The 11623-nt window shown below is 42.8% G+C and overlaps 1 protein-coding gene across 3 annotated transcripts in view; it reads right to left on the reverse strand.

The window, feature by feature from the left end:
* Positions 1–11623, reverse strand: part of ICE2 (interactor of little elongation complex ELL subunit 2) — a 66087-nt gene that overhangs the window by 38589 nt on the left and 15875 nt on the right. For 2 of the 3 annotated variants that reach the window (XM_006020036.3, XM_006020037.3), the window contains exons 5-7: positions 5736–5870; positions 5297–5413; positions 2591–2750 (exon numbers count right to left, since the gene is read on the reverse strand). In XM_006020036.3, the coding sequence (XP_006020098.1) occupies positions 2591–2750; positions 5297–5413; positions 5736–5870 (412 nt within the window). The remainder of the gene's footprint in view (positions 1–2590; positions 2751–5296; positions 5414–5735; positions 5871–11623) is intronic. The other variant, XM_025199462.1, reaches the window with a different exon arrangement.

Here is an 11623-nt window from a genome sequence, read left to right on the forward strand (position 1 = left end):
AGCGGGCACCCACCGGGTGCGTGCCGAGGCCAGCCATTTTGGAGCTAAGGGCTGCCTATATAAACAGGGCAGTTTGGCTGCTGGACATCAGGCAACAACACTGCCTGGCCGGAGGGCTGCTGAGATCATCTGGAAGTAAGGGAGGAGCTGTAGGGGATGGACAGGAGGCTCCTGGTCCTGGGCATGACCTAAAACTGCACCCTGCCGGGAGTGGGTGGCCTGGTGGGGCTCTCAGTGGTGCGGGAGCCGCCAGGAAATGCCAGGCCAGTTACCACCCTGGTGAAAGCCGGGTCGGGGTGCCTTAACCCCCAGCCCCCACCACCGGGAGGGTAACCCTGTGTTTGTGAAGGGCCCAGAGGGCGGACCTTCGGAGAGAGTGAGGGGCTAGAGACCCGACCCAAACAAAAGAGTACCCTCGACTGGCCCATGCTGGGGCCAGGACCAGGAGGGTCAAACGGGCCGGGGGCCCACCGCGAGGGATGCCCAAGAGCTGGGGGCCTGGGGTTCCGACTGGCCTGGAGGTGGGCCAGGGCTGGTAGCCGAAGGTCCCGGGGGGACCACACCCAAGACGGGAAAATGGTTTCGGGGGGCTAGGTAGCCCGAATGAAGGCGGAGAGGCCGTCTGATTGGAAGGATTATGGAGGGGTCCTGTTAGGATCATTCTGGGGCCCAGCGTGGGGGCCGGCGAGGATGTAAACACCAAGATGCCATCTGCGAGGCTTGGGCTGTGGTGTAGGGGAGGAAAGGAGCCGCAGAGAGCGCCCCCTGGCATCGGGGCACCAAAATGGGCAGCCTCCCGCTTGAGTGACATCAATTAGTGAATCAATTAACACCAAGGTGTGGCGGGCGAGAAGGCGGGCGGTTGACCCAAGAACAGGTGGGCGGGCCACGGAAATCGGCCCTGAGAAGGCCCCCTGTTACACTCCCCTTTCCTCTTTGCCACCCAGCTGAATGGTGGGGCAGCAATTTAAAAGCCAGCACCTGGAAATGAGGTCCTTGAGCCCTGCTACCAGCCACTGGCCTTTAAAATAAGCTGCCTTGCTGCTCAGCTGGGAGATAGGAAGCTGACAAGAGCTGACAACCCCGCCTGTCCTCCCCCCATCTCTTCTTGAAACCAAGGACTACCCAACCCAGGGAAAAGGCAGGGAGTGATAGCTGCTACTCCCCTCACCTTCCAGTCTACGGGACTGGAGGAGTAGTTTCTGCCTTGCCTTCTCAAGAGAGGGATCACCCTGGTCTCCAGAAGACTAGGAGCCTTCCTCCCAGTCCCCAGAATGGGATAAACTGAGGGAAAGTATATAGTATTCCCTAGGAGACTGAACATCTATCTCAGGAACAAGTTAACTTAACCCTGGCTGCTTCCCAGTTATTTTTCTCCTGAAGCAGACATTTTTGCTTTGGGAAAAGAAAAAAACCAAAACAAACTTGACCATCTGTACACTTCAATTTCTGCCAGGAGAATGGCAATTCTGGTAGAAAATGAAAGTCTGTACCTGGCCTTGAGTTCTGCCTATTTGTCCTGAAAATGGATCTACTGGCCCCAGAAAAATCTCACCCAGCTATTATATTATACCTCTAAACTTACCTTCTCTTCCCTGTGTTTAAACAGACCAGGTTTGATATACCTGAGGAAAAGTGTCACAGCTCTCTAATGAAACTGCTTAAAATAACCACCCTATCTCTACCATTACACCATAAAACAAGCACGTTTTTGTTATCTGTTAATCTGTGTTATCCTTAATTGACAAAAAGTGTAAACACTTCATAAACAGGCTCTCAGAACACTCTGACTGCATCATTACCACTCCATCATTAAGAAACCTTATAAAAATTGTAGAAGTTACATATGAGACAGTTAAAAAGACTCTTAACACCCTGCACTAGCTAGAAGGTACAAAAACATTATTTAAGTCAGGGATGACCAATCTATTGTTTGAGAGCCACAAGTGGCACAGGCAGGCTCTGTGTGCAGCAAATCAAACAGGGAGCAGAGGGCAAGGAGCAGAAGCCAGAGCAGTAGAACAAGCAAGGCAAAGGGATCAGAGTGACACTTGATGGGGAAAGGCTAACTTGTGACACACCTGCAAAAAAGTTGGTTCTCTCTTATCTTAAGTAATATATCAACACCCAAGACAGATACACGTACTATTTTAGCCGAGATTTCAAAAGGATTACTGAAGGAAATGCATGTATATTTACTCAGCTGGAGAACCCATTATTAAGAGCAGGGATAGACAACCTGTGACATGTCCCAAAAGTGGCACGGGCCATCTCTGTGTGGGGCACATGACAGATCAGGGAGGGGCCAGGCAGCACAGTGGCAAATAGGGTAGGGAGCAAAAAGCAGAGCAGCAGATCACTCAGGAAGTACAGGGCAGGACTGCAGATTGGGTAGGGGAAGGAGACTGGAGTGACACTCAGGGCTTAATTTGAGGCACAACTGGCAAAAATGCTCGCTCCCACTGATTTAGACTGTACTGTACAAGGATTTTCAAATTCTCTGCTCTTTCACCTAGAAAGGGATTATGAAAACGTAAATCAAGTTAGGTGACTTTGGACATCATTAAGTTGGTATGAAAATACACCATACCTTCAACAGGAATCATTTTAACAGAAACTGGAATTTCCCACTGTTCCTTGTAGTTCAGTCCATGATTATTCAGCAAAGTAAACAATGATCGACTACTTAAAACTACTTGAGGATGATATTTCAAAGCAAGTTTTTCTGCATTAGAATCTAAACTAATATCCTAAAAAGAAAGAAGTGAACAAATGAAATTAAGAATTACCACATACTTACTACAATATTCAGACATAACATCAGGGTGGGATTTAAAAAGAAAAGTTAGGTGACACCCTGTATGTATTTTCCAAAACCTAAACACACATCTTGTAGAACAAAAGTTCTCAGTTATGTCTTTTATTAGTTTTTCTTTCTAGGAATTTCTGTGAATAAAAAAGGATAAACCCAAGCACATATTCTATCTATATAAAAGACTTCAATTACTACTTTGGCCCAGATGCATCTCAAATAAAAGCACATAAGACAATATGAAATTCATTTCAATTAAAGGAGCATAGCTTCTTCTTGATCATTGGAATACTAGAAAATGTTCTTATACCTATGACTTAAGTGGATGTCTTGCAGATCTATTAATAGCACTAAAAACAGTTCCCAAATGAAAAATCCTAAGGTAAAGTTAGAACTGCAATGGGTGGTTTAAAAGCAGAAATATTAAACTAAATATTTTTTAAAAAATTGCTACTAGTCCATGACATGCAGCATTAAAAAAATTGTAAGGAATTATGCTGGGGGGGGGTGTCTCCATGAACCTTAAGAACCTTTGTGATCGTCTTTGAGGGGGTTGTCTTTCCACATGTTACATGGGGAAAAAACAACTCTTCTTAGAATCGAGTAAACATAGTAAAAAATGTCAACAGTCTGTGAATGGAACTATTGTTCCATATCTCTATGTTTATGGATGAAAGCTAACAACAACTTCAAATATCTGTTCAATGAATACATTAGAAAGCATCCTAAGAAATTCTGTAACCTAGAAATTTAATTCAAGTTCTCTGGCAAACAAGTTCTTACCAAGTTAATAAAAATCTCCTCAAAGTGGGAAAAAAAAAGTATGGCTGTCAATTAATTGCAGTTAATGCACACGATTAACGCATTAATCAGTTCTTGAGTTACGTTTTTTTAATGCGTTAATCGCGCATGTGGTTTTGGAGCCCACACCTGGGCTTTGCTCTGCTGCCTCCGGGTTGCCCAGTGGTGGCAGCACAGAGGACAACAGGGCAGCCTGGGTATGGGCTCCGGGTGGCTGCAGCTGGGCTGGGGGAGGGGAGGAAGCCCCTATGGCGAGGGAGGGAGTGGGGCAGGAGCAGGTGCTGGGGTGAATGGGACCCCACAGCAGGTCATGGGATGGAGCCGCAGGAAGCTCATACAGAGGCGCCAGGGGGAGGGGGGGCATGCCTCCCCCCTCCCGTGTGCAGCCCTGGAGGGCACGTGCCCCCAAGATTTGTGCATGGGGCGGAGGCAGGCTGCCTGCTGCAGGCTGGAGCTTTGCGCCCTGCTGCCTTTCCCTCGGAAGCTGCACACTGGCCGCACTGCGTGTTCCCTGCGTGCCTGGCAGAGGGAGGCATAAAATAGTGTCACGTGGCTCCCAGGGCAAAAGCAGGAGGGTGCAGATCCCCAGCCTGCCTTTGCCCCATGCACAAATCTGGCGGGCACATGTCCCCCATGCCTTCCCTAAGGGTATGCACAGTGGTAGTGAGCCACCCCTCTCCCCTCCCTGGACTCCTGGACGAGCTGCCTGCAGCTCCATCCCATGATCTGTCCCAAACCTGGGTCCCATTCACCCCGGCACCTACCCCTGCCCCTCACCATGGGGGGCCTCTATACGCGCCCCCAACCCCTTCCCCTCTCCAGACTTACCATCATAGCACTGTCTGCATATGCGTGTGTCCACTGCTCACTCCCAAGCCACAGCCCCCCCAGCCCTGCTGCTACTGCCCCTCACTCCTGACCCACAGTACCCCACATCCCACCAGGGTGTGTGGGGACCCTTTATCCCCAGGCTGCAACCCGCCCCCCCCCATAGTCCTCCCAACACCTCTTCCATACAAAGTATGTGCATAATTTTCAGTTTATAGCCATGCAATTGTGATTAATTGTGACTATTTTTTTTAATCGTGCAACTAATTGCAATAAAATTTCTAATAGTTTGACAGCCCTAAAAAAAGGTCTCTCGTTTTCCTTTGTGTAGTCTCTCTCACACACACACACACACACACACACACACACACACACACACGTATGCTTGTGTATGTGTGAAAGAAAGACTACAAGTCTGGGTGTACAAGTATAAAATGACTGGTTTTGTTTAGTATGCATTAGCCAAGTATGAAATTGCAAAGGTAAATTTTTAAAACAGAAATTTTCAAAGACATTTGCCTATATTTTCATTTATGGGTAAACATGCATTTCACCACTTTTATTAAGGAACTTGCTCAAAGAAGTATTTAAAAATAAGCACACCAAAAGAACTGTAAAGTATACTGCAACCAACGGCTCTATCTAAATTCACTAGAAATTACAGATGGCTGACTTGTCAAATTCTCACCTTCTTACCTAATGTACAGTGAAATGAATGGAAGACATCCATTGACCTCATCAGGCACTTCATCAAGCCTATATACTACATTGTTCTCCCAACATTAAAGACAGACAAGAATAATATATCTATATTTTCTTAAATATATGTTTATGATTAAAAAATAGATTACTCACATTGTGTATCACTGAAGCTCTCTGTTCTGGAGTCAGGATAGATGCTATAGTTTTATAATCTTTCTGTAGCTGTGCAGGCATGACAGGAAAGCGTACTTTAGCAAATTGAGCCTTTCCCTTGAATAAAAAATAAACAAACCCGACTTTATCAGGTCTTTATAATGGCGTCACTGATGAAATATTAGCATTTTAGAATGAAAATATTATGGTCTACAGAAATACCTTATTAATATATGACCATATTTTTAAAACTATAAATATAAAATAGTTACTTTCTAATTTCCAGGATAATTCAGTTAATTAAACCCAAGCAACATGTTTCTAAGTAGTAACCTGTAGTCTAAGCATGGAATAACAGTCACCATTATCTTAGCAAAATAATGAAATACATCTTAAATTGTTTTTATCTAAACAAGTATACATATTTATAGAACATTACCAATACAAGAAGACATTTTTCCAATTTAAAGCTCAGCTCTGTGCTAAATTTGCCTCCCATGATACTGGTGATCTCTTGGAGCATGTAAAACTCAGGGTACCTCTTCACATGTCCAATACATGCACTCAATAGTTGCTAGAGAAAAGAAAAATAAAAGCATTAAGCAGCCCAACTACCAGTATGTTTCTTGACAGTTTCACAAAAATTAAAATATATTTTGAACACAAAGCAGTTACGTTTGCTCATATTTTCACTTATGGAAAAACATTTATTTCACCCATTTCTATTAAGGGCTTTGTTCAAGGTAACTTCTTATTCTTTTTAGTAATTCAGCTACACAAACTGCTGTATAATACAAAAAGAAAAATGGAGGCCAAGAGGAAGTTTTATTCCTGTTAGTTTTTAAAGCACTGTTTTTTTTAAGGGAGGTCAACTTTCATGACAGAGCCAGACCAACAGAAAACTCAGACTCAAAAGACAAAAGGCCTAGAGTCTATTCATCTATTGTTGGCTTGCTGAGCATGCTATATAAGGTAAAAGGTCCAGATTTTTAGAGACTGGCATTACAGGTATAAATGCCACAATACAGCGTATTTTCTTGCAAACAACACACACCTTTTTTTCCAAAAAAATCAGCTGCTGGGAAGTGGGGTGCATGTTTTAAGTGACTCAGTATAGTAGCAGCAACTTCTGCAGAAGGAAGCTCTGCTCAGGGAAAAAGAATGTAACCCTGCACTTACCACAGGAAGCAAGTGTGGCTCCCTAGCTGCTGGCTGTGATCAGTAGAAGGCTTTCCCTTTAGGCAGAGGCTGAAGCTGCAGAAGCTGTGACTGGCTTGGTTCTGCTGTATTTTCTAAAGCAGAGCCAAGCCCCAGGCTGAGTGGCCCTCAGTTGACTCCACAGGTGCTGCTGCTGGTTGCCCATTCAGCTCAGCTTGAGAACAGGAAAGTGGCTGGGCCACTTGGCTCAGCCAGCAGCACACCCAGCTTTGCTCCCACTTACTGCAGCTGTCTGTGCTTTCCCTATGAAAATACTAATACTTTCAGTATTTTCAAGGAAAAATCCTTTTTTTTCCCATTTTGTGTTTAAAAAACAAGGCATGCTTCATGAAAAAAAAATACAGTAACTATTTGGAAGTCTAAGTATTTGGTAATGCCCATAAATCAGGTACACAACATTTGCGGCTGCAAAAAAAGCACATTGAGGCTGGGTTTAAATCTTTCAGGTCCTCAGTTTCTTCAATGGTAAAATGTACGAAGCTACAACATATTACAAGGCCACTAGGTTCTGTAAAGACTCAGGTTCTTATAAAAAGTAAAGGAACATGATTTTTTGAATGAATGGGGGTGTGTGCACATAAAAAACACTGCTGTTGCTATAAGCAACCAGTAAAGCCAGTGTCACCACAAAAAAAATCAAATTCGAATGAATTATATTCTAAGACGTTTGAAGAAGTAATTGGAAAGTATTAAGTATTTTGTAGTTCTTAAGCAGACAGAATAATTAAAACAGCAGTGTAGTTTTCAGATTCAGAAATGTATCAAGGGAGGGTACAAAAAAATTAAAACATCTGTTAGGATCATGAAAATGATACTAGTAACATTGGCACAATTTAAAAACATTTGTGTGTGAGATGAAAATTATTAAGAGCAATAAATACTGATTGATTTAAGGAAAGATAGGCCAAATCAGTTTCAGGTGAATTAACATAGTTACATTATTTATTGGTAGAATAGATAAAAGAATGTATATATTGAAATAAATCTGCAGTCCTTAAAAATCCTTCAGTAGTTCACTACATTATGGATTAGTTGGGTCTGTAAAACAAAGTATTGTATTTAAATTTACAGAGAAAGCAATAATTACTTGAGAAATGAAACTGGAGATCTTGATAAACCATTTGCAGTGAAAAGACTTCAAATTATTATTTGTGTTGGGGGAACATCTTGGCAACCAAACTAACAAGCAACTCACCTTGCTAGGCATTCTAAATTAAATAACAAAAAAAGGACTACATGTATGATTAGTGTGGGGTGGGGGTTGTTTTTCTTCTGTGTAAAATTACTTTGAGTTTATAAATTTCAAAAGCACCTATGTTCTTATGACCCTGTTCCTGGGGTTCTACACAGGCAGACGCAGGAACAGACAACATACCTCGTACAACCATTCAGTTTCCTGGAACAGTCGCTGCTCTCCCAGGAAAAACCATGAGTGTACAAACATTCAGGCTTTTTCTTCCAGAGTAAAAATGGCTGCTCCAAAAGAAAAATAACCTGGGTACAACCAAGGCTAAATCAATCCTAAGAAGTTTTCTTCTGGGACAGAGAATGTCTGCGTATGCTGTGGCTTCTCATAAGGCAGCCTAGTCCTCCAGGATCCCCATTCTTGCTCTGGGAGAGAATGCATTTCTCACTGATCTCTGCTATTCAAGCAAGGAGCAACACAAGCCCCCATCACAATCCCCACATTGTGCTACAGGGAAACAGGCTGAGCATGGGCAATGTGGAGCAGCCAATCAGGGCAGCCCTATGCACCGCTGCCATGTGTTGCCAGGCAGATTAATGGAGCCTGAAGAGCTGAGATGTACACACAGGCCTCCTGCATGGATGCACAAATACTTCCACCCTCATTTTCAAAGTGCTTAAAATTAGATCCGGCATGTGACCTGTTGTTTTGAAAATCCAAGTCACATATAACTACGGTCTTTAAAGACTGCTGGCCAGGGCAGGTAAAAAATCAATGATTGAAAAAAAATATACACATTACACACACACACACGATTTTTTTTTATTTTTATTTTTATTTATTTATTTTTTTTACTTAATTGTATTTTTTTGTGAAGATGCTTCAAAAAAAAAAAAAAAAAGATAATTCTAATTTACGATGTTAAAGTTCAAAGATATTATCATGGAATAGGGATTATAACTTCTAATTATATACTATTTGAGACAATATATTCATGTAACCTTTTTAGAAGTTTTATAAATAATGTACAACAGGCCCTGGACTATATTAAGGGCCCAATCTTATGGGGTTCCCAGAGACTCCTCTCTATATTACTAAAGATTAAAGAAAACCACTGTACCTAGTGGGACTTCATGTTCAATCTAGAGGTTCCCATTAAGCATCTCTAAGATGCTCAGTTTCAGTTCTCAAACTGTGGATTTGTGTCTCCAGAGAGCACAAGCAGACAAGGTTCTTTGGGTAGATGTGACATCTTATTAGACCAACTAAATAGTTGGAAAAATTGTTCTTTGCAAACTTTTCAGGGACAAATGCCCTTCTTCAGGCATAGGGAGAGTTTGTCGTCTCCAGAGACAGCATACTTGTTAACAGAAGTCGGAGATGAGAGATAACAGACCCGATTACCCACCCATCAGCCCTACTGTCTCTCTGCAAGCTTGTGTATGTGCGGGCCGGGTGCGAGCCGGGCCCTTTTTTGTGCTCTGCGCGGGCTGTGGCCAGCAGCCTGGGCACACAGGGTCGGAGAGAACGGGCAACACGCTAGAATTAGGCACGGACTCGTAATGGTAGATTTAAAGATTGTTTACTTACACCGAAGATGGTTGCGGTGCAGGCTGGAAAACTTGCTTGAGTTGCAGTTACAAACAAAACAACACGAACAATCACGTGGAGTTTGCTAGGCTCCACGGAAACAGAGCTCCGGATGCCCTGGACAAGCGCGCCACCAAAATAGAAACCTCGTAGATACGTCTTAAAAATCGAAGACAGAAAGAGGTGGGCGATGGATCAGGTCGCCAAACTCCTCTGAATCTCACACAGGGTTTCTATTACCCTGCCGTGTACCCAGAGTCCCCACGAGATGGATGTGGAGTCCTCTTCGGCTTGGGCGGAAACCGCTCAAGCCTCTTATACGGCTAGCAGGCCAATCGTTAGCCGCCACGTGGGAATAATTTAGAACTAGCCAATAGCGGAGAACAAATTTGCATGCCGGTGGCGGGAAATCCTTTGCACTGTGCATTTCTCTTGCAACTTGAGCAATGCACCCTGTCAAGGAAGCTACAAATTGGCGGGAAATTCTCCCTTGCACCGGGGTTCTCCTTTGTAGCAGAAAACTCCACCGTGCAACGAAGCTGCAATTTAGCGGGAATAATTCTAGTGCCGAAGCACACACAAAATCATACCTTTGGGTTATGACAGTGTACAGTCAAGCCCATACTTTTCTCTAAAAGTGTAGGTTCAAGAAGTTAAATGAATAAAGGATATCAAACAACAAGAACACCCTTTTTTTAGAAAATACTTATTAAAATCGAGGCTTCCCAACCAAAGATTTAAAATCAATTTGATTTAAATCAAATCCACCCTGCTGTTGGCTGTTATTTATAACATCTGACATGCTTTTCTTGTAGAATGAGTGCAAAAAAGGGGCAATCTTTCAGAAAACTTCTGACATTCTGAATGCCAAAAAACTTACATTTCTGTAGACTAACCATGCTAGTACTCTAACAATCATTGTTCTCGTGGTATATGAAGGTATAAGAAGTGATCAAAATATAACAATTCTCATACCACTTTATTAACTACATATTTAGAATTATCATAAAAAAATTGGAGTTTCTGCTGAATTAGTTAACTGGTTTTCAGTAGTAAACAACTGACAGTTATGGACTACGAAACTTGTCATTCATTCCTTTGAGATGATACTTATTTTATACTGGCTTCAGATGCAGACTGAAAAGATAAAAACTGGGTGGGGGGATACCCTGTGGACTCAACATTTCCTTTCACATTAACTCAGGATACTAAGACACACTGAACTCATTTCTGAGTTATACATTCAAGGCTCTTAGCAATTTCATTACAAAATGCATTCTTTCATTCATTGTCCACAATTTCTGCTTCAAAGACGTTTGGAAATGCATTATTTTCTTAAATATAAATCACAGACTAAAATACTTGGGAGCTTTCAGGATTAAAGGAGAGTAGAAATTTGTTTGGAAACTAGATGCAAAACACTAGTGACAACATATAGCATGAAACTCATGGGCGATTGGTCCCACCTTACTCGGGGGGTGGGCATGTGCCCCCCCTAGCAGCCAGTCAGCAACCGGGAGGTGGAGGTGGGGGTAGTCCCATGCGGCTGATCTCGCTGATGGGGTGGGATCTCACTCACTGGCTGCTGGAAGTAGCTGCAGCACTCGCACTCCCTGGCCAGCTCTCACAGGCGGAGCACCGGTGCTCCCACCGGCCCCATTGCCTGCCACCTAACCAGAGAGCGTGGCCTGTCAGGGGGTGCATGCCCGTGCACCACCTATGCATTGCCACAGATGAGACTAATCCCAATTGTTAACATTATCACTAGAAACTTGTTCAGCTATCTCCTCTTTCAAATGCTGAAAAATGTGCCTTAAGTATTACTAAAACAAAGAATAAGAAAATGTTAAGGTGAAATAAGATCAGACTTCAATTATCATCATAGCGAAAACTTAGTCCACAAATAACTATCTGTGAATTCAGAGGTGTTCTGCTCTGTATAAATCAGTCACATTTATTACTTGAATGAGTTTAGTTTCAAATGCGTACACACAAAACATAATTACTAGAAGCCCTACCAGGAAAATTATATACATTAACACAGGCCCTCAAAAAACATTTTCAATTTGAATTTCTCTTCTCTATGGTAAAAAAAAAATCTAATTAAAATTAATATTTACTTTTCTTACCACACTTCCTGCAATCTTACTACAGTTTGAGTGCAGAACTAAGAGCTGAATTTCTGCCTCGCAATTCATATTCTTGATTCAGCATGAAAAGTCATAGATTCATAGATGTTAGGGTCGGAAGGCACGTCAATAGATCATCGAGTCCGACCCCCTGCATAGGCAGGGAAGAGGGCTGGGGCTAGATGACCCCAGCTAGATGCTTAT

Source organism: Alligator sinensis, unplaced genomic scaffold (assembly GCF_000455745.1).
Source record: "Alligator sinensis unplaced genomic scaffold, ASM45574v1 scaffold458_1, whole genome shotgun sequence".
Lineage (NCBI taxonomy): Eukaryota > Metazoa > Chordata > Crocodylia > Alligatoridae > Alligator > Alligator sinensis.